This window comes from Arvicanthis niloticus, chromosome 14 (assembly GCF_011762505.2).
Source record: "Arvicanthis niloticus isolate mArvNil1 chromosome 14, mArvNil1.pat.X, whole genome shotgun sequence".
Taxonomy (NCBI): Eukaryota; Metazoa; Chordata; class Mammalia; order Rodentia; family Muridae; genus Arvicanthis; species Arvicanthis niloticus.
The window spans coordinates 64,152,991-64,180,227 of NC_047671.1; the positions used below are offsets into that span (position 1 = coordinate 64,152,991).

Sequence of the window (27,237 nt, forward strand, 5' to 3'; positions counted from 1 at the left end):
GGCGTTGATGATATAATAAAAGGCCTTTAAATGTTTGAAATACAGTTTTATCTAGTGGATCAGTTTATGCAGAAAATTACCCATAATAAAAAGGGTTTTAAGCACACGGAACAGGAAGAGCCATTAAAACCTGAAGCCGCAAGAATGCTGAAATTCCTCAAAAGGTTAAAAGGCTGACCATGGACTGTCTCGAACCTTTTTATCCCTGGATTCTGTGCATTTTCTACTAATTTTACAATGTCTCAGTCATATGATTAATATGCTTTGAGCAACAGTTGTCACAATCTCCAGAAATAAAGCCTTGACTGTATATTCCTTGGCTGTCAGAAACAATGTGATTTTATTTACACAGGCTATGAGCTGTGTTTGGCTTGCTGACCATAAGATTTAGAAGTCATCTAATTATAGGAATGAAAAACTAACCCTCACTTAGAGGAGAGATGGCAAATTCAGATGAAATTTAAAGCTACATGACAGAATAGTTGAGGAATTTATTATAAATGATACATTTACTACAGATAACATACTAGGATTCTTAAATTTATAGAGTTTTTGTGAAGTTCCCGGCATTGCTGAGGAACCTGAGAAAGATAAATAGTATGCCATGCTTCTCACTGTTAGCCTGCTGTCAATATTATATTTAATGAGGCCACATGTGCTATAAAGTATTTAAGAATTTTCTCTTCCTTCAAGCCGTGTATATATAATTAGACATAAATTGTCTAACATACTTGCATAAATCTTTCTCATCTTTTATATAAGAGCTCAAAGCACTCTATAGACATTAACTTAACAATACAAGAGAGTCAGGCAAAGCGCCGCTTCCAATTATAACTGAAGCCTTCTTCACCCACTGTGTAAATCTCCATAAAAGAATAAAGGCAGCCAGTAAATACAGCAATGAATCTCCACGAGTCTGTGTGTCACCAGTTTCAATTTTTACTGGTAAATATTAACCTTTTAAAATATCCTCTCTACGTGTGCACATAGACACATGTGTGCATGTGAAATCAGGAGATTATGAAAAATGGTGATTAACTGCAAAAGAAACAACTAGCTGATGGCCTAGACATGCAATTAGAAAGTCAATAATGGCATGCTTCTTTTTAATATCTGTGGATGATGATGATGGTAAACTTTTACCCCCAGTTCCTAAGCCGAGAGGATGCTACAACTAAAGATTTAACAACTGGATAGAAAGAATAGAAAATAAAAATAAAAGCATGGCTACTGTGAATTACTGTCAGGTAAGAATAAAGAAAATACTAACATGGAGTCTATTCAAATGATATTTTAAAAATATGTATGTTTGAGCAATATCTCTCAACACAACATTTTTAAAAAATAAAGAAATGCACCACTATGTACTGCAGGCAACACAAATTACATACCCATCACATAGGAAAAAACTGTTTTACGTAGACTTGAAGCATAACAGGGAGGTCCTTTGCTCTGCCCTTGCAAAACAAGTACTGGACTTGCTATGCAAGTATGAAGACCAGAGTTCAAATCCTTAACATCGGTGAAAAGCCAGACATGGCCACATACATGCCAATAACCCAGTGTTGTGTGCTAGAGGCCAATTGTAAAGGACAAAAGCAGAGAACAATAGGGGAACCATTCCCCTTGGCCTTCATATGCAAGCACAGAGACACATGCCCTACATATACATACACTATATATACATACACATCACACACACAGACACACACACACATACAATTATATTTACTTCCAAGCAACACCTGGAGGGGAAAACAACAAAGAGGAGGTCACATCTGTTTTCTGTGGCATCAGATTATAAACTGGAATCCTGATGTTACAAACTACAACACATCTCTTTAGGTCCTATCAGTGGCTGCCCTAAAGAGTCCAACTTACTTTTGAGGAGAAGAGTTTATTTGGTGGTGGATTTGGGTACCTTCTACCAAGAACACAGCATTAACAGAAGAAGATAAAACAATTTGTTTCCACTGAGAATCATCAGATATCTCAGATGTCTGTAAGGATACTTAGACATGCCTCATACCTACTAGGCAGTTGGGCCTCTGGTGGAACAGTGTGTATCCTTCAGGGAAAGACAGACTGCTTTTTGGTAAAGAGGCAGTATGTAAGTGTATGCAGCAATGTTAGAGTCAGGAACTCAAAATGGCTGTGTGTCAACTCCTCCCAGTTCTCTAAAGAGCATTGCAGTATAGAAATGTAAGGCAGGAAGCGAAGAAGAGACTGAAGTGAGCAAGTATTGACATACTCCACTGAAGGGCCTGAAGCTGCCTCAGTAAATTTAATTCTTGTTTGTTTATTTCTATAAGTGCTGGAGATTAAACCCAGGGCCCGACACAGTCTATACACACTAATTCTGGGCCACATTTTACCCTTTTGTAGATTATATTTTGATACAAGGTATGACCACATTTCCCAGGTTGGACTCAGAACTACAATTCTCCTGCTAACAATGTCTGACTCAAATTAATTTTTAGGTCTTGTTTTCCTGCTTATAAATAATGTGTTAAAAAGAGGAACAGACTATATGCAAGCTGAGGTCAGGAGGTCAGCAGCATGTAATATGTACTAAGCGCCTCCATGAACTCATCTGTTTCCCAGAGGATGAAAAGCATACCCAGACTTCTCTCCCCCAGTTCTCTGGGTTCCTGGTGGTTCTTGTTCAAATAAGGAGTGCTTTGCTCATAGAGAAAAAAAAAAGGAAAAGGAAATGTAGCATAAAGATATAATAGAATTTATTTTTCATTTAATTTATTGCAATTTATTCATATCTAAATATTAATTTCCCTTAACTTGAAAGATACATCTATGTGATTGATCATGGGAAAGCGAACAGGAAACTGGTTTTGGTGCCTATGAGTGTGTTTGTGTGTGTGTGTGTGTGGTGTGTAGGTTCCCAAGATGATGGAAAATGCTTTTCCATTGTGACATCTTGGGGACACTTTGTCCATTAGCCCAAGGGTGGCCATAGTTATTCATTTATAGCAAGGTCCAAACCTTAGTGTATAACTGCTTGGTCTTAAATTTTTGGTCTATATTCATTTTAGGAGTACAGTGCCAATGATGTACTTCTAACTGTCAGGCTAGATGCTACTTTGAAATGCAAGCAGATGGATTTATTGACCAACTCTACATCTACTCATTCTGAGTCCATAAGAAAGCAAAGATGGGAAGTCTAGAACAGCCTTACACTAAATGTCCCTTCTAGCTGGTCCTATGTGCAAACTTCTACGTCTGGTTAACAATGACAACAACAGGAGATGCAGTGGTTTGTATGAGAACTGATCCTATTCTTAAGCATTTGAGCACTTGGTCAACATCTGGTGGTCCTGTTTGGGGAGGCTTAGGTGATGCAGTCTTGCTGGAGAAAGTGTATCACTAGATCCTTTGAAATGTGTCTAGTTACTCTCTTTGCTTCATGCTTTTGGGATGTGACCTCCTAGGCTAGAGAGATGCAACAAAGGTTAAGACCATTTGCTATATTTTCTAGAGACCCCCAGTTCAATTCCCAGGCTCTACATGGTAACACATAGGCATCTGTAACTCCAATTACGGAACTCCAGAGGCACCAGGCATACAACTGATGCACATACATACATGTAGGAAAAAATATTAATATACATAAATACAAAATTAAATTAAAGTGTTTCTGTACAAAGTAAAGATAATACTACACTAGCTTCAAGATAGTTGCATCTCTCTATGAAAGGGAAGGGAAATTCCTGGCTGAAAATGCTTTCTCTACAAAAAAAAAAAAAAAATACTGTGGTGTTTTCTTATTAAAAAGAAAGGAAAAAAACTTTTGGATAAACATTTCATTTTAGATAGAAAGCTTTCCAGACAATTCTCTCTCTAAAAGCATGGGGGTGGGGAGGGAATCATCCTCCTCTCTACTCTAACGGGAGTAAATGAAATACAGCTGAAAATCAGGAGCTTTTGTGTTGACTTGGCACATTAAACAATAAGAGTTCACTGTATTTTAGAAGAGAAACAGCAGTGACAATGTAACTTAAGATTGTGCAGAACATAGTAAGCCCTTTATTGAAAATCTGAAAATATCACAGGCAATGAATGCTAACACTAAGATAATTGGAAACGTAAGCACACATGGGGAACGGCTGTCTGCATCAGCCACCAACAGCAAGCATTGTGACTGGTACACTAAACGTCAACATCAGTGATAGGAAACCACCACTGCCACCAGAAAACAGCAGTGTATCAAGACTATATCTGCTCTGTCATGATATGAGGGTGAAGGATCTGTAACCATCCTAAAAAGACTGAGAGATGTCAAATCAACAGAAACAACATGCAGAAGTACCATACTTCTGCCAGAACATAAGGCATTCTTCTTTTACCCATCTTCTTCTGCTTGTTAAGAGTCCAAAATATAGCCTTGCTTAGCTTCTTTGAAAGTACAAAAATCTAATCATTCCACATGGTCTTAGGATCTTAAGAACTAAATACCACAGTACTAGGAAAACAGGGCATAAGATAATGATCAGTAGACAATTCTGAGATTGCTTGTGCAGAACTTTGCAACAAAGTTTCAAGGGCATAAAATGCTATCTATAAAATTATGTCCATTGCATTAACTAATACTGTGATGAGATTTAAATGTGAAAATTATTCTGGGATTTTGGAAAAATGAAAAGGTTCTACCCAATATCCACGGCAATACAACTTCTATATAGTTCACCCTACGGTTGTGATCAGCAGTTTTTAGTTCAGAAAGTGTGCTTGCTAAAGTACCATCTTGTACCAAAGAGTCTGAGCTTAGACCTGGATATTATGTCTGGCTTTGTTATGAGAGCTTTGTTTTAATTATTGTTTTTATATATTTGTGATGCAAAGGTGCCTGGGTTCTTAGGAATTTGTTTTCACCTGCTTCTTTCTATTATAGCTATACCGACTCAGAACACACACACACACACACACACACACACACACACACACTTTAAGAGGTTTATTAAGCAAAGCAAAGTGAATGTATATTTATATACCTAGAGAGCTATTGGAACATGCTGACCTAAAAGGGCACTAGCGGCACATAGGGCTGTGTTATGAGATTGTTTTTAAGTTTACATGAATATTTATGAAGTAGGTTGATATGCATGAAGATAAGGTGATTGTCTCTCCCAAATCATGGTAAAAGAGACTCTATTTTAGGGCATTTCATCCCATTATCCTCTTGAAAAGCCTACAAGGAAGACCTAAACCATAATGCAAATGACATAATAAAGCCGGGTCCTCTGAGGATTTGGACTGTTCTTACTGCATATGTGCATTGATGGGGAAAGTCCCCTGACACCTGGGTTTCTCATAAAGCTGGGAGAACTAACTACAACTTCAGAGATGTTTGACCTGAGAGGGGCAAGAATGAGAATGTAGTTTTAATAAATGTGTAGGGGTGCACGAAACTGAGCATGGAGCCATCACAATAAGCATGTACTTAATAAAAGCATCTGTTTCAGAAATGGCATTTCTAGAGAGCCTACTCTGTTGCTCTCCTGATGCAATAGAAAAACTCAAATCAGTAAATTTCTATGACTTCATGAAATCCACAGGCAAATGGCTGGAACTAGAAAATATCATACTGAGTGAGTGAACACAGTCACAAAAGAACATACACGGTATATACTCACTGATAAGTGGATGTTAGGAAAATAGCTTGGAATACCCGTAATACAACTTACAGGGCATATGAAGGTCAAGAAGAAGGAAGACTAAAGTGTGTATGTTTCAGTCCTACTTAGATGGAGGAACAAAATCATGGGAGGTAGAGAGAGAGTGAGAGGAACTTGAGAGGTAGGGAAGAGGGGGAAGGAATAAAAGGGGTGACAAGATCAGGTGTGGGAGGAGACGGGGGAGATATACAGAAGGTCAGGAAATTGATCAGAAGTGTGTAGCAATGAAGGATGGGGAGCCGGGGGTAGCCAACAGAAAGTCCCAAGAAAGCAAGAGGCTCTCAGGACCCAACAGGGATGACATTAGCTGAAATACCCAACAAAAAGAACCTGTAGAGAACCTGTAGAGACCATATTCAGAGGTAAGGCACGGTCCCTGGTTGAGGGATGGGGCCACCCACGCTTCTCAAAATTTTAACCCAGAATTGCTTCTGTCTAAAGAAAATACAGGGACAAAGAGTGGAGCAGAGACTAAAAGGAAAGGCCATTCAGAGACTGCCCCACCTGGGGATCCATCCTATATACAGCCACCAAATCCAGCCACTATTGCTGATGCCAAGAAGTGCTTGCTGACAGGAGCCTGATATGGATGTCTCCTGAGAGGCTTTGCCAGAGCCTTACTGATACAGATGCGGATGCTTGCAGCCAACAATTGGACTGAGCATGAGGACCTCAATGGAGGAGTTAGGAGAAGGACTGAAAGAGCTGAAGAGGCCTTATCTGGCATCAATTGGTCCTGTGATGGCTTGATGCTCCAGTATAGAGGAATTCTAGGGCGGTGATGTGTGAGGGGGTGGGTGGGGGAGCACCCTCATAGAAGCATGGGGAAGGGGTGGGATAGGAAGTTTTTGGAGGAGAAACCAGGAAGGGGGATAACATTTGAAGTGTAAATAAATAAAATAACCAATAAAATTTTTTAAAATTTTCCATGAATAGTTTCAAAACAGAATGATATACTCTCTGCTAAAAGAATCTAAAACTGCAATTTGAGATTAAAATGTCATCTCTGAGAGTCATTGGCCTGATGGCCGTGTACAAGTTATGCTGACTCTTCATGTCTTGGGTTACTTGGAAAACAGGCATAGGGCTGGGGATGGCGAGGTATCTAAAACGTGGAAACAGGAGAATGAGGAGTTCAAGGTCATCCTTAGCCACATTCTAAGCTCAAACTGAGCTTGGGCTGTCTGAGACCCTTTCACAAACAACAGCAATAAAGAAAAACAAAAATGAACATGAGTATTTTCATAGTTCAAAGGATAAGTAACAATGTAAACATCAGTTTATGCAATCACCATTAAAGTGATTCAGCTGCCTTAGGTGCTATGATTATGATGTGTGTATATACAAGCACATGGAGCATATATTCACATACATGAAATCATGTACAGGCATGTATGTACATGTTTCCATGGTAGTCATTGATAAAAGTTATATCTAATCATAATCAACTGGGCAAAATAAATGAAGGTGCATATTGTTTGAGTAACAAAATAAATGCGTTATGTTCAGGCAAGTTTGCAAACGCTATCTTAATGCCTCCAGCAATTCCCAGGGATCCAGGTAAAATTCTGTAGAGAGTGCTTGTCTCCTGAACATTACAATATGAATTAGTTATTAAAGGAGCATTAGCATATCTGATCTGTATTGAGTCACAACTACTTGGTTACTAGTTTGCTACTTGAGTATAAGATAGAAGTTACAAGAAAGGAATGAACAACTCTTTCCCGTAATTGAGAAGCTCACGTGACACACTTCTACAAACAAGGCTTAAACTACAAGCGATGAAGATATGATTCTCATGGATGCATGGCCTAGTACCAGAGAGAGAGAGAGAGAGAGAGAGAGAGAGAGAGAGAGAGAGAGAGAGAGAGAGAGAGAGAGAGAGAGGCAGAAAGAAACAAAGAAAGAAAGAGAGAGAGAGAGAAAGAGAGGAAGAAGGAAGAAGAAACAAAGAAAGAAAGAGAAAAGTGAGCAGCAACTTATGGCTGCTTCAAGTTTGCATAGCATTAATAATTGTATAGGGTTCAAAGGTCTAAAGAAAGTGAGAAAAAAATGTCACCAAGCCTCGGAGCCATCAGAATCTGTCTCTTCCCACTTATGCACAGCAGGACTCAGAGTTTGCACATCCTCCAGACCACACACTTTGAAAGCATGCATTTCATTTATGACCCCATTTATGTTTTTTAAATGCCACAGCCACAAGTGTCCAATTTTGTACCCTTTGTTCTATGCTGTTTAGTATTTTATTGCCCACATCCTACTTCCTACTTGCTGCTAGAATGAGCATTTGCTTGGGCTTTTCCTACCTACTCCATCTTTTATTTCCTAAATTGAAAAGAGATACCAATGCCGATCACAATTTTGCTCTATAGCATCTAAAAATGCTTGACAAAAAATCCTGATATGAATGATATGTTATCCAAAGGAGATTGAACCCATGCAGGAAAAAAAATATTATCAGTACCTTAAATATGGATAGAAGTACCATCATTTATATAGTTAATACAGAATAGATAAGCAACGTAGCTCAGTATTAAAATGTTCAGTTTACTTTCTTGTATTTCCTTGTTTGAGGCAGAGAAGGTGGATAAAAGCGCCCGAAATCTCTAACTGCACGTGAGCTGGTATGATGATCCCATATGTAATACCAGCAGGAGTAGGAGGGTTGCTGATAGTTGAAGGCTAGTCTAGTGTAAATCATGACATTTTATCTCAAAACAAAACAAAGCAAACAGAGTAAGCATGGAGAGGATGAAAGGGAAGAAGAAGTCCCAAGGGCATCCAGGAGGTGCTTGATTGTGGGGGACTTCTTTAAAATTGTTTTGAAAAACATCATTTCTCTTTTCCTAGTTATACATACATTACAAGAACTGGAACCTTGTTGTTCCCGACTTGATGCAACTGCTAGCTGAATACGTTGAACCAGAGAGGAGTGCAGGATGCTGTTTACACACTTAGTATCACTGTTACTCCCCCATCTAACCATGGTACCTCTTTCTTTCTCTGCACAGTTCAGCACTTGCTGGTGGGGTGACGCCAGCGCACACTCACTTAGTGAGGACTGTGGAGCAGCCATTCTCCATCACAGCTTCCTGCTGCGGACCTTGACTATTCTATAGGCTAATCCCGTGCGAAAAGTATTCTCATTGTTTCCATGAGACTTAAGAGATTCAGAGACAAAAGTGGTTTGCCCAGATTATCAGAATGACAATGATTTAAACTAGGCTGTGTCAGTGCCCAACCCCAATTAAAAAAAAATTGCAAAAATCAAAACACAAGGCCAAATAGGTCAAGGCTACCAAGGTCAGGAGCCTTCTGTGATATAAAGATGAGGTTCTATTCAACATCAAACAATACCCACTGATAGTCACTGTAGAAAGAGCCAGATAAACAGGGTGACCATAAGCAGCATAAACCAAGATATAATTTTCAAATTATATAACAAAATTGTGAATTCAACTGGATTTACTATAAGGCACACATGCACACACACACACACACACACAAACACACACACACACATGCACACACATTCTTGCATAATTCTAAGCACATTTTTGATTCTGTTTTACAACTCAGTTCTCAGTTTAATTCTTGACTAACTTTCAACATATAGTTGAATTATTCTATTAAATATTACAGAAACAGTACCTCTGTTATTTCTTGATTTTAGGTTTCTAGTTACCTTACTTGGTCCCCACTATACCCTTAACCTTTTGTCCGCATAGCTGAGGGGCTAAGTGCAGAAGGCAGTCTCTTACCTGCTTCAGGGCCTTTTTGGTGTGCTGCTGGAAGGAAGACACCAGCTTGCTTTGCACGGCCGTGTTCGTAAGGCTGCAATCTCGAGTGGAAGAGACTTCATCCGTTACCTGCTTCGTACACACTAGAAGCAGAGAGAGATAATGATATTACTAATTTGAATTCCTTTTTTTACACCCACTGTAATTAACTCACGTGGAGCTTTTCTCCAGTTGAAAATGGATACTTAAAATACAGCAAAATAGCACAGTGCGAGGAGGCATATCTGGATTCAAAGAGAAGGGATCCTTTAGTAAAGTGGCCGCAGTTCCACTTGATTGCCATGGACAGCCCAGCTTCCATTCCCACTGACAATTGGGTCCGTGCCCTAAGGCAAGTGTACCACATACAAACAGCTACAAAAGTGCCTTACAAGTTGGGGGTTAACAGACACTATATCTATCTGCATATGCAGATCCTACATCGGGATTATCTCAGTGAATTACATTATCTTAAACAAACCCAAGTCCACAGACCAAAAATGACTCTTGGACTTAATAACTGGCCCCTAGAGAATTCATGGAGGCCCAGGCTGTGTTTCTCTTTCTATGGGCTAAGATCTATGATTCTTGCTATCAAAAGACAATTGTTTTGTCAAACAATTTACCCTCTGCAGATAGCAATGTGTTCTGTCCACTTTGTCAGACTTGGGCCTTCTTTTGGCCTGTCACATGTGGGAAGCTTTATTTCCAAACACTGCTGCTGAGAACTGCTGTCTTTCTGACGTGAGTGGTCAAGAATCACAGAGAGCCCACTGCTCTGAGACTCATTTGTTTGGGACTTCCTCCTTCAGCCCTCTTCCAGCTAGGAGGCTCTGGGCAGGGATTGGGGAAGACCCCACTATCCACGCACTTGAGGAAGGAATGAGATTTTCAGAAGCAAAGTGAGGAGAAAGAAGCAAGACAAGTCACAGAATGGAGGCATATGTCAAAGGCAGGAGGCAGGAGGCAGGAGGAAGTTTCATGGAAGAAAATAACTAGAGAACATATTGTCAAAGCTCCAAACAAGGCTTTTTAAGGGCATGGGGTACAAGATAAGTCAAGACTATTTTCTAAGTGATGCAACTTGGGGGAGGAGGTTCTGAACAGACTTTTAAAGAAAACTACAGAATAGAGACTGTTCAATTATCAATAACCAGAAGATATCCCCAATAAAAGGAAAAAAAGAGTTACTACATAATGGATACATTCTTTGCATAACATTTGCTTTTGAAAGACTTTAACACATATCACCTACACACGAGCATGTAATTTATTGGAAAGTTTTGTTTAAATCAGTGTTAATTAAGTTTTGTTTTAATACAGAAAGGAATTAGGAAGTCAAAATAAACATTTTCAGCAAAAATGTTAATTGCTGTCAATTATTTTTCTAGAAACTTTACATATGGGATCTCAGAGCTTACAGTTTGTTGTAAGGAGAAAAGGTGTCATCTTAGTGTAAGAGAGAGAGAGAAGTAGAGCTCAAAAAGGCTAAGAAAATCACATAGTGTTACAGACAGTGAGTGGACTCACACCTGGGAGCCCAGGCTAGCCCAGTCCTGTAACTGCCTTCCTCAGCAAGTACTGGCTTCAAAAGTGAAGAGCTGATGCAGACAATTCTATATTTTAGTAATTATCATTTAGCAATATGAGGTTGGGTGTACAAAGTGGGAAGTTAATAGGGCTTAAAGGATTATGTTATTCAGTAATAAAGTAATGGAAGTACTACAGCAAGCACATTTCGATACATGCTTCTTGGAAAGATTGCTCAGTGATTAAGAGGTCATTTTGCTCTGTAAAGGACCCAAGTTTGGTTTCCAGTATCTGGGACTTGATGACCTATTCTGATCTCTGCAGGTAAGTGTTAATACATGTTCACACACACTCTCTCTCTCTCTCTCTCTCTCTCTCTCTCTCTCTCTCACACACACACACACACACACACACATGCACACACAGAGAGACAAAAATAAAACTTAAGAAAAATATTTGGATGCACTTACAGGGACAGAGTCTTTGAATTAAAGATCAGATGGCTTTCTTTCTGCCTATAATGTGACAGTTTTCATTAAGACAGTCTAAATATTCCAGTAGATACTCCTTTGTAACACTTCCTGAGTATGATGGTCACCAGGCTTCTTTCCTGGTATGATTGCTAACACTTCACCAAAGCTTCCTTACCAATAAATATTCATCAGATCATACTCCGAAGACAGATTGATTTGTACACCAATTATAAATTATACAGATTGTTGATGTTCTGAAGTCTCCATAGTGAGTGACCAACCAAAGAAGTGACACAAGGTGGCAGGCTGGATATACCATCCTAGTTGGACCAACTAAGCCTATGTACATAATAAAAAGCCAGCTGAAAGTAAAGTAGGCATTAGCAAATACGCTTTATAACTTCTACATTCTTGGTAGCATCTCCACTCAGGAAACTGAAAACGTACTGCCTGGATTAACCTGGAGAACCAAAAGCAGTCCACAGGTCATGAGAAAATCACAGGAAACACGAAATTGCTTTTGCACACTGAACATGTAGATCCAAATTTACTATCAATTTGTTTAGGAAACACTTTTAATACTCTTTCTTAAAAATTTTGTTTTCTTTTTTTTACGTTCTTTATATGTGGATGAGTGTAGGCATGCCGCAGTCCTTGTGTGGAAGTCACAGGACAAGATGCAGGAGTCCATTCTTTCCCAGAGATCTAACTCAGGTCCTCAGACCTGGTGATAGGTATCTTCACTGGTGAGACATCTTGCTGGCCCAGAATAATCAATCTTCCAAATGTTAACTTCAGTGCAGCTGGGTCAAATAATAACAAGTTCTGACTGAACGCTCCTAAACCTGGTGCCCTTTTCATTAACTGCTGTGAGAACCGGCTGCACATGTGTGTCCTTCCAGAAGAGAACAGCTGGGGCTGTTACCATTTTCCCTCTATCTCTCAGACCTAGGATACCACCTGATAGCAGGAAATCTACATTACTCTCAATGTGTATATTTTAGCTCTGCTATTTATTGTCCTGTGTTCATTTGTGGTTATGCATAGCCATGTACAAGGGTATGTTCACTACAAAGTCTCGAACACAGGGGTTGGGGGTTCAGGTCTTATGACTACTATAAAGTACATCGTCCAAGTTAGGCCTTTTCTGACCCTAATCTATGAGCCTTTTCTTTACCCTTCCTTCAAAATGCAATGTGGCACCACCCATAACCCTATGCTTCAGCCACTTTCCCTCTCCTCACACCTCCTTATAGTCTTAACGTTTCTCTGTGTCAAAATGGTTTTCTCTAATTATTTGCTACTGATATATATATATATATATATATATATATATATATATATATATATATGGAAAGGAGATGTGCTCAACAATAATCTCTATAAATCAGTGTGCCTTGAATTTGGGTATGGACATATCCAAAGATTCCAAGCAGTGGCTGGCTTATAAGAAACATGCTTTATTTTAAAGTATGGACAAACATAAACCTAAAGTTTCATATGAACATCTCAATTAGTTTACTCGTTCTTTTGCCAAACATATGACAGAAGGGTCGTAGAAATGAAAATGCCCATCCACTGAGTAAATGGATTGTGCAGATTCATATTCCGACAAAACACAAGCCTTTCATTTTTATACTTACCTTTACAGCGGTCCTAAGAATAGGTGTAATAAATAATTGGAGGTGTAAATATTCATCTAAGAGGTGTAGCTTGGTTTGTGAACTGCAAACTGAGGGTAAGTTAATGTTAGAGGAGAGATCAGAGGGAATTCCCTATAAGTAGAATTCTAAAAGGAGCTAGAAGACAGAACAACTGGGACAGATGATTTAACCAATAAATATTAAACCTTGACATGCAGCTTAGAACCTGATACCTCCTTGGCGTTTAAGAGAGAATGGGAGCTGGGAATTTTTGTTTAAAACTACATCAGTATGGTCACAGAATTAATAACAGGCCTTTGCATGTCAAAACTCAATGAGATTTGAAAACAAGCTAGCCTGCTCTTCTCACAGACGACATTGATGAGCGCACCCGAAATGAGGAACAGAGATACTACTGTGCTCTGAATTTTGCTGCATTTTGGTACATGTTGCCACACTTTGCTACATTTTTGCTACATGTTGCTTGCCTCCCCAAATTAAGCATGGTTTGACTTAGACCTATGCTTAAGCTTCCCCATAAACTATCATTCCACACACAAGCTACCCACTCCTTACTCAAAAGTTCTAGGGAACCATGAAGTATTCTGAACAACCAGAGACAAGGTGGCAATTTTGCAGCAAACTGTGGATTTTGCTCTCTTTTCCTAAGTGTCTCCAAGTTGTCCTTGAGCCTCTTTTTCATACATTGACCTTGAAAATGCTATGGCAATAACTGATGTCACACAGACTATGCATTTAAAGTTGAATGGCACTGTGATGATTCCTTTCTAATCCATGTTAGTTTACTGACTGAAGAACAAGAGGCCCCACAAATCTAGCTTTGATCTTAAACCAAAGACAGAAATGAGGGAGGCATTACTGGCTTCTTCAACTCTCACCACCTCTAAGTAGCCAAGAGGGCAAAGAAAAACAACTCGCTGCTATTTGTTGCACTGGCTTTCACTGTATCCTTGCCAAAGACTTTTCCTCATTATGCTGTCAGGTAAACTTATCTTGGAAGATCAGACTCCAACAGGTTCTCCCTAAGTTCCCCTAACAGCCTCTAAGGCAGCCTTGCTTCTTCCTGCCTTACATCCTAGGAAGTCAGTGGACATGTTTCTGATGGTCCCTGCAGTGATGGGAGGTGCAATTCTGCTCACCCCAGCAGCCCTGAGCCTAGCATCTCAGGACTGATTTACAAGCTCATTACATTGGATTTTTTAAATTTGATTTTCATTAAACCCATTTAAAGTATCTATTTTTACAGTTAACTTTTAATCGTTGTGCTTATCAAGAACTGAAGGAGAGGAAAACAAAGGTAGTTTTGTATGATAGAAATTTATATGTAAAACTTTTTAATTAAAAAAAAAACCTTTTGAAAAAATATATATTGACGTCAATTAAGACACATAGGAAAGCAGACTCCAAACATGTGCTGTACAAATGGATTGAAAATTGCACAAACAGGCACTAAGCACAGATGTATTTCCCTGTGCCAGCCTTACTCAGTACCTTACATTAAGAGGAATGGCACAGTTTTATATTTTTATTTATTTCCATAAGAAAATAAAATCAAATTTTCAAAGTCAAAGCTATAGTCATTAAGCTACATAAAATGGCAGGAGCAGTGAAGGTAAAAGCCACAGTGCATGCTGGTTCCTGGATTGTATTCAGCCACTGTCATGCAGGCCTTTCATTCTGGTCACTGGTGTATGTCTTGCTAGACCACGCCCACAAGCAACAGGCCATCTGAGAGATCTATGCCTCAAACACCTCCTACAAAAAAGGGTGCTGACCTCAACCATTTTTATTTCTATCCATTTTCTTCTAATGTTTCCTATTAGTTTCCTGAAACAATCAGAGCTGATACCCTCAAATGCCAGCACATTCCTATAGAAAAGCCACTGATACACACTGTCAGCTAAAAAATACTGCAATGAGTAGACACCAGAGAACTGGGGACAACACTGTGGCCACCCATTTAGTCTCAGTAATTCTCTAGAAGTGGGTTGGGTCTTATTGTTAATTTAATAATTGTTAGTTCAGTCATACAGCTTTTATTAAACATAGAGCTTTTTCTTCATGTACAAAAGGATATGAGATTCAGAAAAGAACAGAGTAAAAGGTGTTTTAGTGATGGGTTCATAATGACAGTGTCATGTACACTCATGAGACATTGACCAGATCCCCCCTCACACCCTTGGGCTCCCCTTCCTCTCCCGACTTTAAGCCCTTGCTATTAGTTCTTTCTGCAATCCTAATAGTTATGTTCCTATTTTTTATGACATAGCTACATGTATGTATGCATGTATTATCATAGATAATGAGGTAGAAAATGGAGAGAAAATGTATAATTTTTCTGAATACATTTAATTTGCTTGATATGATAACCTCCAATTGGCACTATAGACCATTCTCAAAAGATGAACTAGGAGCTAATAAACTTACAAATTTTTCCATGATTCTATTGTGGGAGTATGAGGTTTACCTTCAGTTAAATCACCATATAATGTGTGAGATGCCATTATGACATTTCAATGTATGTGTTTATGGTTCCTTAACCTTTCTTCCATCTCTCCTGCATCCGTCACCCTCATGGCTCCCCACAGATAGACATTTTTCCTCTCTCATGTCCATTTGCCCCGCTGCGCACCTCACCCCTCCTTATACCCCACCTAATCTTGGCCTCTCTTGATCTCCTTTCTAGATTTGTAGATTTTGTCCACACACACAGCTCATCACACATACATGCACACACTATAGAACTGAAAGGCCTAAAGAAATACTTTTCTTCAAAGAATCATGGTGTAGAATAACTAATTCCAACAACAACTCTGCCAATGGAAACATAATAGTGATAACTATACTTTGTCTTGACAGATCAATAAGTGAGTGATTCCAGAGTAGTAGCCACATGGGAAATTGCCCAAAGGTCTCAGCATGGATTACAATGTGTTCTGTGCATAAAACTTACATTGGAAATTGTGTAAGCAGATATTCTGGATCGATGCAGCAACTAAATGCATGCCAGAAAGTATAAAAACTGACATAGAAAAGAACAGGAAACTCAGTTGACCCCAATTAAAAATTTCCTGGACTCCAATTCTTTCAGAGAAAGGTAATTCCTTAATCCTTTTTGGATCCTGCCTATGGAGAGATGTCTGCTGTAAAATGAATCCTGTGCCAAGGTGAGGGCAGTCAACTGGACCTAAGCAAGCTTTCTCATTGAAAAACACAACACTCCAAGATATGATATGCCAAAACAAACTAGCAACAGGACTGCTAGCAATAAAGTAACAGAAATAGCAATTTTCCAAGGAAGCCGTTAAAAGTGTCAACATTTTAACCATTGAGAATTTGATATTTCTCAGCACAATAGTGTGTATGAATAAAATACAGCCGAGAAAAAGAACGTCTTACTATGTTTCCAACATCCGTTTCACTGACTCTGTGGGGCCTTATCGCAGAAAACAAAACAGAAATACAGCCAAAATAAACCAAAAGTAATGCTGAATAAGGTTTTAATATTCTATTTTCTTAGTTTGCTTTTCTATTGCTATGATAAACTCATGTCTAAAAGTAACCCGAGGAAGAAAGGTTTATTGTATCTTAGACTTCCAGGTCATAATCCATTGCTGAGGGAAGTCAGGGTAGCAACTAAAAGCAGAAATCTGGAGCAGCAACCATGAAGGAATGTTGCTTTCCTGGCTTGTTCATGGGCTGGCTGTCGTAGACATCATTTTTGTTCAGGTGCTAGGGATGGCACCACCTACAGTGGTCTGGGTTCCCCTATGTCAATCAGCAATCAAGAAGGTGCCTTATATACATGCAACCCAAAAGAGGCAATTCTTCATTTAAGGTTCCTTCTCCCCAGATGTGACAAGTTCACCATAAAATCTAATAAGCACAAGCACGTGTGCACGTGCGTGTATACGTGTATATGTGTGCTCATGTGTACATACGTATGTATTGGGCATGTGTGTGCATGCATGTTTATATTGTGCATGGGTGTATATTCATAAGTACACTGCATGCGTATTTACCAGCTTGGTTGTCATATAAGACAAACTAGTGAGTTTCTTTCACGATTTTGTGGCTGATACCAACTAGCAAATAGCAGCTGCCCATCACACAACTGGGTATACCACAGCTCATTCGTTATGTCAAGCAATGGTTAATAAATACTTTGGTTTGTACTCAATGAAACACTAAAGTACCAATGGTAACTAAATATTTCCCACATAGATGTAGCGACAGGAAACACTCCTTCCAAGTATTGATTCGTCTGCCCTTCCAAGTTAATCCTGCTAATATCTCTGAGTATCTGTCAAAGCATCCCTTTAAACATGGATTAAACAAAGAGAAAGCATCAACTTAAAATGACATACTTAACAAGAAAAGCATACCTAAGAAGTTCCAGCTTCTAGCTGCCTAACTCGCAAGCATAACTCTCAAATCATACAAAGAATTAGGATTTCTCAGAATAAGGAAAAAAAAAAAAAAACAGAACAGATTCTGTTTGAATGGGGTGAAACCCATTTTATATTGCCCTCTGGCAAGGTATGTGTGTGTGTGTGTGTGTGTGTGTGTGTGTATACATATGTTTGTGTATACATGCACAGTGTATGCACATTTCTGATGTCTTTCCTCGGAGACTGCCCACCTATTTCTTGAGACAAGTATCATACTGGAACATGGGATCCACTGATTCTGTCAGGCTTGCTGGCCAGTGATGCTCCCATCTCAACCTTCCCAGTGCTGGAATGGTATTTGTCACTGCACACTGTGTGTGTGGCAATCAAACTCAGGTCCTCACACTTGTGGGACAGATGCTTTACCACCTGAGTTATTGCCCCAGCGCCCCAGTTCTTTCTTTTATATTGGCATAACACCAGGGGTCTTCCACGCTACTCAGTTTCCTGGAATAGCTGCATAGAAATAGACCCAAAACAATAGACCCAGAAAATTAAACATAGGAAACTCCACAGAAAATCTAAGAGCAAAGGGCAAGTGTGGGCCAAAGGCAAGGGCTTCACTAATGAGCGATTGCTAATCACATGTCAGTATGTAAGAATCGGGCAAGGCACACAGTTGCTTGAGAAACACTTATAAAGAGTGACCTTACAGACAGAAAATGGATTATCTGGCACCAGGGAGAACAGAGAGTCTTTAAAGAGCAGGGCCACCTTATACAGATGTACATGTCTCAGACAATATAAATCAAAATTAGCTCATTAAGATGAATATTTGGGGGATACCTTTAATTGTATTTTTATTTGAGGGAGCTTGTTTTTCTTATGAGATCACACTCCTCATCTTTCTCGTTTTATGAAAATTTCCCCCTTGTAACACAAGAGAGGTTAGGAAATGATATGTAACCAGAGAACTTTATCTGTACTGAAAAGCAAACTTTCTCTTCCTCCACGGCTCTGAGCTGTTAAAACTGACTAAAACCCATTTATACATGAACAGAGTTCAGAGTTCAAGTAGGGAGATTTAGGAAAGAGAGGCCCCTGATGGATGAAAGAAATGGAAGGAATATTTAAATCATCTTTAAAGGAGGGGGAGTGAGTCATTTGGAGAAGACAAGGGGGTGGGGAGGAGATGGTAACCAGCTGTTCTCCATCATGGGGCAGCAGAAGAAAGGGGAAAACTGTTTTAATTAAAAGCACAAAAGACTCAGCATAAGGAAATCCTTCTTTGCTATAAAGGTTATCAAAAGCACAGAACAAAAAAATGTAAGAACTGACTGGAAGATTCTTTCCCTCCCTGGATATGTTGTTAGAAAAATGTCTCCTTAAACGGACTGTGTTTAAGTCAGAGCACAGTGATCTTTGGAAATCTCTTTTATTTCTTCATGAACTATGAAATCTGTGGGCAGAGATGAAAGCCCGAGGAAGGGGAAGGCGTGGGCAGAGGAAGTTTTCCATCTCACCAGTGGTCATTTCTCTAAAGAGTATTCTCTTTCCTGTGTACTGTCTTCCATATGTAGTGAACACAACAAAATTTTCACATACTTAAGTTCCTGGAGCCCACCAGCGTAGAGCAGGTGTCTCCATTAGTTAACAAGCTGTTGAATGAAATGCACAGATGCTGGACAAGGGACAAATTTATTTACCACCCCCCCAAACAACAACAACAACCCAGGTGGCCTCCTCCAAACCCAGAAGAAATTTCTTTTACATGCCCACAAAGTTCTTAGGAGGCAATGCCAGATAGATCATGACCATGCTATCTCTTCTTCAATGGACAATTGTAAGCCTGCTTAAAATATCCTACATATCCCACCCCAAACACATGTGCCTTTTTCAGGTATTTTTGCCACAGCAGTAGGAAAAGGTAACTAATGTAGTGAGTAGAACCTAGTTGCTCATGTCATTCCCTTGAGAACCCTTCTACCTCTATCCCCAGCCTACAGATCTGAATATGTTATAGCAGAAGTACACGTTGCGGCCACTCCTGAAAAGAGCCCGAGTCTTCATTAGAAACTTTCCATATAGTCCATGAAGCTCTCAGTCTCTGTAATTGATGTATTAGCAGAGATCGTACCCATACACTTGAGCCATCTTAGAGCACTTTTCACTTTCAATACTTTTATTACACACGCACACACGCACGCACACACACACATGCACACACACACGCGCGCGCACACACACACACACACACACACACACACACACAAAGACCCCCTTAAAGTGTAACTTCTGAGCCAAAGAAAATAGTGACTTGAATAATGTTTCATTACATTAACACAACCCTGCCAAGAATCACACAACCAAAAACCCACTTATAAAACTAGCCATAAAGAATAATGAAAAGAGGTCATATAAAATTCTTGAAACAGTGAAATCATTATACACACTGGGATTTAAGGTCTAAATATTGGATACGTGTTTGTGTTTCTCTCTGTCCCTCTGTCCATTCTTCTCTCCTTCCCTCTCTCTCTCTTTTCCTGTCCCCTCTCCTATCTTCTCCTGCCCTTTCCTCCCCCTTTCTGTAAATGGAAACTTCAAAAATACTAATTCCCTGGCTTGAATGTGGCTTCCTCCCTGTAGCCATTAGGGTTAATAGCAAGCAGAACATTTTTTTTCTTTTCTCTCCCCCCACCATGTTTTTGATATGAGTAGATGAAAATTACATATTCTCCAGTTTCTTCATTAAAGGGAGTGCTTTGCTGTTTATCTTAAGCATGAAATGTATTATGGCTATAAAAGAGACACTTTTTCTCATTAATAATAACTTTTAAGTAGAAGATGAAGAGGGTAAAGACTGTACACTGATGGTATTATTTAATATAAAATATTATGAGTTCTTTCTACAAGAAAGTAATGCATTGTAAACCAACTTAATATGTGAGGAAAACCATAATATACCTGTGTATTATGCTCAAAAAACAACTCAGACACAAACACACCCATAAATCTCTGCTTAAAGTAGACCATAAAATTCATAATATTTTCTTTGTGTGACACAGATCTATACTTATGTAGGCATAACTTGTCATGGCTTGTCAACACAGATATATCAGCCTATCCACCTAAATCACTCTTTGATCTCCAGAGCTTAGCTTATAAAATTTGAGCAGTTTACTTTTTCAAGTCTATGTGTTCAATATTTGTTCACTTCAAAGACTGCTCAGAAGTCAAAAATACCTGTATGCAGCCATAATTCTTTGTCGCATAAATTCTACTATCGAAAATATACTTCTTTTTCCAACTATAGACTGTTTCAAAGAAACTTTAATAAATGTATCTTGGAAAAGCAGCTGTAATTTTCTAAGAATTGGTTCTTGTGGTCAGTTGACTCCAAGAGAAGGTTAAGGTAGGCGTTCAGTGCTTTGAATTTTACTAAAAGAGCTGGCATTCAGATACTATAGCACTATAGTATATATTGGTTGATTTAGCTTTATCCATAGGATTTACTTCATTTTAAAGTTAAGCATATGTGTGTATATCTGTTCACATTAATACAGGCAAGAAGGGGACAGATACTCTGGAGCTGGAGTCAGGAAAACTGAGAAGTGAACTCTCGAAGATCAGTAGGCTCTCTAAGGTAGTGAGCCATCTCTCCCATCCTAATTCAATATTAGTCAATGACAGACACTTGCTTACATCTTTGCTTCTCTTTCTGATGGAATAACAAATGCCAATTTATCCTTATTAATTTTAAATAACTTGGTGATACCAAGCTGGTTCTTTCAATTGTGCCAAAGGTACCTTACCAATTACTGGTTATTATCCACCTAGATCTTTTCAGTCTTTACAGGAAAGACGCAATGTGAGGAGCTGCAGACAGATGGACCAAAGGACAGATTGAGGACCCATCTCTCCTCATCCTTCTCTGCTTTTTTCTAACACTTCTCCCTAATATCCACAACCATACATGTAGAAAACTTTCTCAGGAGGATGATGGGAACATATCAGGGCTCACACCAGAAGGCAAATTATCTCTATCACTGGCTGATATCTCCTCCCTGCATTCCAGTTAGAATTTCAGAATACTATGAAACTGGCTTGTGGTGTCAGGTACACACCTGGGCTTGGATACAGTGTGAGAGAGATATTTCTAAGACTGTTCATTGAGATCAAATCAAATAACAAGACCTATAATGACTGTCTGCATCACAGAAATGCTGTGAATATTAAAAGTATGTGTAAGAACATCCAAGGTTTGCAAAGGCAGGGCATAGCCCACACTCAATAGATTTTCACTCTCTAGGTTTTCCACACTACACATGCTACTTTTTTTGGATAGGAAATATGCTTGTCCTGCAAGAAGCAATTATGGTTTGCAATAAGATACAAAGGTGGGTGAGCCAAGGAGTACTCAAGGAAATAAGCTATTTACTATTCTTTCAGTGATTTCCCCAAAGCAATTTCCCTAATGCAACTTCAAAGGCGATGCCAGGAAATCTAATTTGGGTCACATTTGCTGGATATGTGTGGGTCTGAGTTATTCTGTGAAGTACCTAATCACATGTCAAATTAGGGAAGTCTGCTTATCCCCGCTTTGAGTTAATTACTGGCTGAGGGTTTCTCCCCTATCTTCTATCCCTGCCCAGTCACTAAAATCCTTGTCTCCCCGGGAATTCAGGGTCAGCCATTAGCAAAACTTCTGCAATCTCAACGTTTTCTCTGAACCATTACTTTGCATTTTGATTGACAAATCTTGGCTCTCTACCATGTGTACCAGGACCATGATACTACCACATGTCAGACCTTGTCTTCTGCACATGTCTTGCACCACTGGGCCTGGAAATAGGGGTATGGCGATCTAGCCGACCTCACTGTTCCTTTGGGCCATTCTTGGTCCCTGTCCATTAGATTTTTTCAGTGTTGTGTTTTGTTTCATTAGAGCAAATGTATCTGTGTGATTTACTCTGAGAGCATGAAAAGGTTCATTTACTCATGGGTCTGGCCATGTCCAAGCTGATGAACCAGTAAGTTCACTGTAATTCATTACAAGAACACAGATGACTCAAAGACTGTTAGACCAGAGTAATCCCTTCCCAGCCAGTTACTTTTCTCTTATAAAGTGGCTGCTAGACTCTTAGACAGAGGGTCCATTATCAGCCTCCTCTCTCTCCTGTTACTATGCTCAAGCTGGTGAGCATTGCTCATGGGTTATCCCAGCTGTTCTGTGTCAAGGTACCTTTGACTGTGCCCAATCTGGTTAAGGTAAGTATGCTAGTTTCAAACTTCTGTCCCTAGCTGTACTTTGTATTTTCTGTCCAACTCTTGGTTGGGTTGGGTTACCTTCCATTTCTGTAAGAATTTTAGCTCTTACTTGATACACTTTATCAATACTGTTTCTATCATATTTTTCACCTTCAATATTCATGAAGATCACTCTTGGATTCCATAATCAGGGCGCCTGCCAGTTTTTACATCTTTCTTCAATTTAAAAATGGCAATCTTTGCTCTAGGTAAACTCATCTATCAAAGGTACTAGCAATGCCTAGCTTAAACACTGTGGAAACCATAAATCTCTTCTCCATATATTCCCCATTCCTTCATTCTTATGTTACATCACCAACCACACTTGGCAAGACCCAACAGCCATAGAATCTACCTGTGGTCCAGAATGTTAACTTTCGGAAACCACAGTATGGCTGCTGTTCCATTATACCCAACATTGATAAAGGGAGGAGCATGGCCTTAGTGCTTTCAGATGCATAGGCAGACTAAATTATTCTTTTCCTTATGCATGTAAGAGTGCTTCTTCCACCCACACTTTAGCACTAGACTGACATTCTTTCCATAGAAAACGCTGCAACAGGAAGAGCCAACTTCTTTAGGTCCCTTCCATACATGTTTAAACTCAGCTACCTCCTCTTCTACTGGAAGAGCCCGAGTTTTCAGGTGACTGCTTTCCAACATGCCTGTGCCATTAACTTGGAAAGCCAGCCTCCTCGTCTGCCTAGGTGTCACTCATCTTATGCGGCACATGGTAGTACAACATCCTTCCCATGGGGTCTGCTTATCCTCCACTGGAATTTTCCTACCAGTAAACAAATAATGATTCTAATAATTGTTCTTCATTAAGCAAAAACTATTGTATTGATTATAACCCACTCCAAGCATTTCCCACGTCTTTTTCTCCACTTCCAAGATTCTTAAATTCTTGAAATTGTCTGTACTCCCCGCTAATTTCCTTTCTCTAGCTTTCATGTGCCAGTCACTTGCAATCTATGCTTGAAGACCTTGAAGCTGTCTCTTTCCTTATCGTGTTCATCAAAAAGGCATAACTCAGTAGACATAACCCATTCTCCACCATTGTTTCCACCCCTCTCTTCCCTCTCCCCTTACATACCCCCCTATCTTGAAACAAAGTTTCCAGCTCAGACTGGCATCAAACATTCTGTGCAGCTAAAGATGACAATGCACCTGTTCTTGTTTGAGTCTAGAACTAGGCAGGGTTGGAGCGGTTAGTTCTTACATGGGAGAAAGTACTGTCAGTTTTCAATCTCTCTTCACAGAAACACACTGTTCTTTCAGCTTCCCATACAAAAAAAGCATGTTCAAGATGCATCTATTTGGTGTCTCACTCACCTTTTCTTAGAGTCTCTCCAACCTCTTGAAAGTCAGCTGCCCTTGGGCTCAAGACTTTGACCCTCTTTTCTTTGTAACTTACTACCCCAGTGGCAGAAGGGGGGCTCAAAAGGGAGAGGAGCATAGACACTAAGTCAAGTGCACCATAGTTAGAATTTATGAAACACTGTGGCCATTCTAGTAAAGACAGAATCTGTTTCAAATGTTGTGCTCACAAGCTTGCTTACAGTTCAAAGAGGAATGAAGTGGCTCTTGGCTTCTGGAGCCATTAAGAGCACATAAACAGTGAAGGGGCTGGGCTGTTCACTGTGCTAAGAACTAACTGGATGACTCTGGATTATTACTGAAATGCTGTATTTCTGCAAGATTTGTTTGCTTAAAGAAAATTAACTAATTCCTATGAGTCCACAGATGAGAATTTAATGTAAGAGTCTTCCTCCCCAAGAAAGATCTGTGGCCATTTGTGGGACCAGACTTGGCTGAGATTCAGCAAAGGAGCATCTGTGGAATGAAAATCTACTTTACATTGTCTTGATTCTTTGAGGAATAGCAACACTAAACTTAATTTATAAGAAACAAAGAAATAACAAAAACTAGAACCACTACGCATAAGACATATGTTGATCTCAGTCCATCATAAAAATAAAAGTATAAATATCACCCAGGAGCCCTCTTTTACTATATGGCAGTATATACTATATTGGATTCTGGTAACACCCAAGAAAGTTATTCAGGGAAAAGTGTTGTTTAAAATAAACAAAAGGGAAATGAATGTCATAATTTTCTTGAGTACTAAGCTTTTAAAAGAAAAATGACAGTAAGTCTTAAGTGATAAAAAAAAAAAAAGTACCAGAAAATTGTATCTCTAATGGTGGAGTAATCCAAGTAGTGACTTAACATTTAAATGATACCACTTTCAAGACAGCGAAGGTGTGTATGCTGGAGTCAGGTACACTCACCCCTGTTCTCCTCTCCATTGGCACTGGCCTCTGCCATCTCAGTGCCATCCAGGTCTGGGTCACAGACTAGATCCAATGTTCCATCCACTGGGCATGATGACTCCTCTTTCTGTATGATTTCGAAAACAACAACAACAACAACAAAATGATTTACAAGTATATTAGCAACTGAATACAACTAAATAACGTTTTCAGAATCCTGAGGTATCATCAGAGTTATATGTGAGTAAGAATTGTAATACCAATTGACTTTTAATGGAAATATTAGTCGTTAGGATAAAAGAAGAAAAAATAAAGCACTGAAAAAGCACTGTCACCATGGTAAATGATTCTAGATAGTCTTCTAACATCTATACATAGGGATGGAGGGAAGGCTCAGCACTTAATACCATGGCCTCCTCTTCCAGATGTCCTGATTCCATTTTCAGCACCCACACAGTGGCTCACAATCATCCATAACTGTAGTCCTATGGGATCCAACACCCTCTTCTGTTGTGCATACACGCAGACAAAACACCGTATACATAAAACAAACACATACATAAATATGAAAGAAATCTATACACAAGTTTTCCTATCAATATATACAGTTTTCACTTTTCAATCCTATGTTCCTTCTGATAAAGACCAATGGATGACATCTTAGAATTTTAACCAATAAATTAAACACCCAGGAAGCTACCAAAAACAAATGGACAAATACAAGTAATTTTAATGTGCTTGTGTTGTTTACTATAACATACATTGTAAGAAGAATTGGGGAAATTACTTATTAAGGAAGAACTACTTTGCCAGGTATAACTCTGGGCATTAAAAACAAACTTTTCAAATGAAATTAATAAACTTTAAAAACAATCCATTACTTATTAAAGCAATAACTTGTTTTAACTTAGCCAATATAGTAGAATACAGTAAACCCAATTATTCTAGTGGATTATAATTATTCTGGTAGATCATATTCTTAATTATTTTGGCAAAAGCTGCTGTAAGGAGGAATTTTCTATTTCAGATGTCACTTTCCATTCTCAAGAGCAATGAGGAGTCCATGAAATAATTAAGAAGCATTCATCCAAAGTTTCTTCTAATATTTATCTATGTACTTCATAGCTTAGATTTTTATTTTCTATACATATATGTTACACACACACACACATGCACATGTGCATTCATTATTGGTAAAAGCAAAACAAAACAAACAAAACCCCCCAACTTTCCCCAGCTTATCATTTGCTACGACACTAAATACCTGATTTAAATCATTGTAATTTCATACAGGTGCAAAGTGCACAGGACTGACTGCAGTAAAGTCAAGATGTGTATGGTAACTTTGCTCACCTAACACCCCCAGCTGATGCTCTGGGACCTCCCCCCTATAAATCTCAGAGTATGGAGTGGTTCCTCAGAAGCCACAACTTCTTTCCATTCCCCCGTGTTATAAAGGAAACTCTGAGGTTTTCCTTAAAAGAAATCTCTCACCGTTTATTATTCATACAAAACCCTTTTTATGGCATCTGAAGACCTTCTGGGCACAGAGGTCATTCAGAAAAATTCAATTGTATTTACCTTCATGTATTTCAAAATATGTGTGACACACAGTATGCTAAAACAATCCAACTTACTTTGAGAGCATAGAGGCCTGACTTTCCAGGGATTTTGAAGAATGTTCCATCCCCTATTCGAGTGTTAGTGTGAAGCATGGCATTCAGACAGGCTAAGGGAGAGGTTCCACTGGAAAAAGAAATGTGCGCAAAACATGAGTCTAGCTGAGACACAACTTATTAAGCAAAAGCATTCTGAGAAAAAAAAAAAAGAACCGCTTTACATGCCTTCTTAAAATATCTTCCCACCCTTGAAACATCTACATTACAATAAAGGGCCAGTCTAGTTTCCCCAAACTTAATAAGATTCATCTGTTTTACAGGCTTCAGGCAAAAAGTCTCCTAAACACAAATTTTGTTTTTATTCACAAGGCAACCAACATTGTACTTTAAAGAAACCAAGGCTCAAATTTTTTATGTGGTGCTATTTTGTAAAATAGCACAATAAAGCCTCAGTTTTAAAATATTTCAGATAACTTAGTGGTTGCACTTGAACAATCAAAAGAAAAAA

At 39.0% G+C, this 27,237-nt stretch overlaps 1 protein-coding gene across 1 annotated transcript in view; it reads right to left on the bottom strand.

Moving 5' to 3' along the window:
* Positions 1 to 26,865, bottom strand: part of Asxl3 (ASXL transcriptional regulator 3) — a 111,702-nt gene extending 84,837 nt beyond the window's left edge. Inside the window, exons 1-3 of the mRNA XM_034518438.2 lie at positions 26,748 to 26,865; positions 25,129 to 25,237; positions 9,452 to 9,573 (exon numbers count right to left, since the gene is read on the bottom strand). Coding sequence (XP_034374329.1) covers positions 9,452 to 9,573; positions 25,129 to 25,237; positions 26,748 to 26,825 — 309 coding nt within the window. The 5' untranslated portion in view covers positions 26,826 to 26,865. The remainder of the gene's footprint in view (positions 1 to 9,451; positions 9,574 to 25,128; positions 25,238 to 26,747) is intronic.
* Between the last annotated feature and the right edge of the window lie 372 nt (positions 26,866 to 27,237).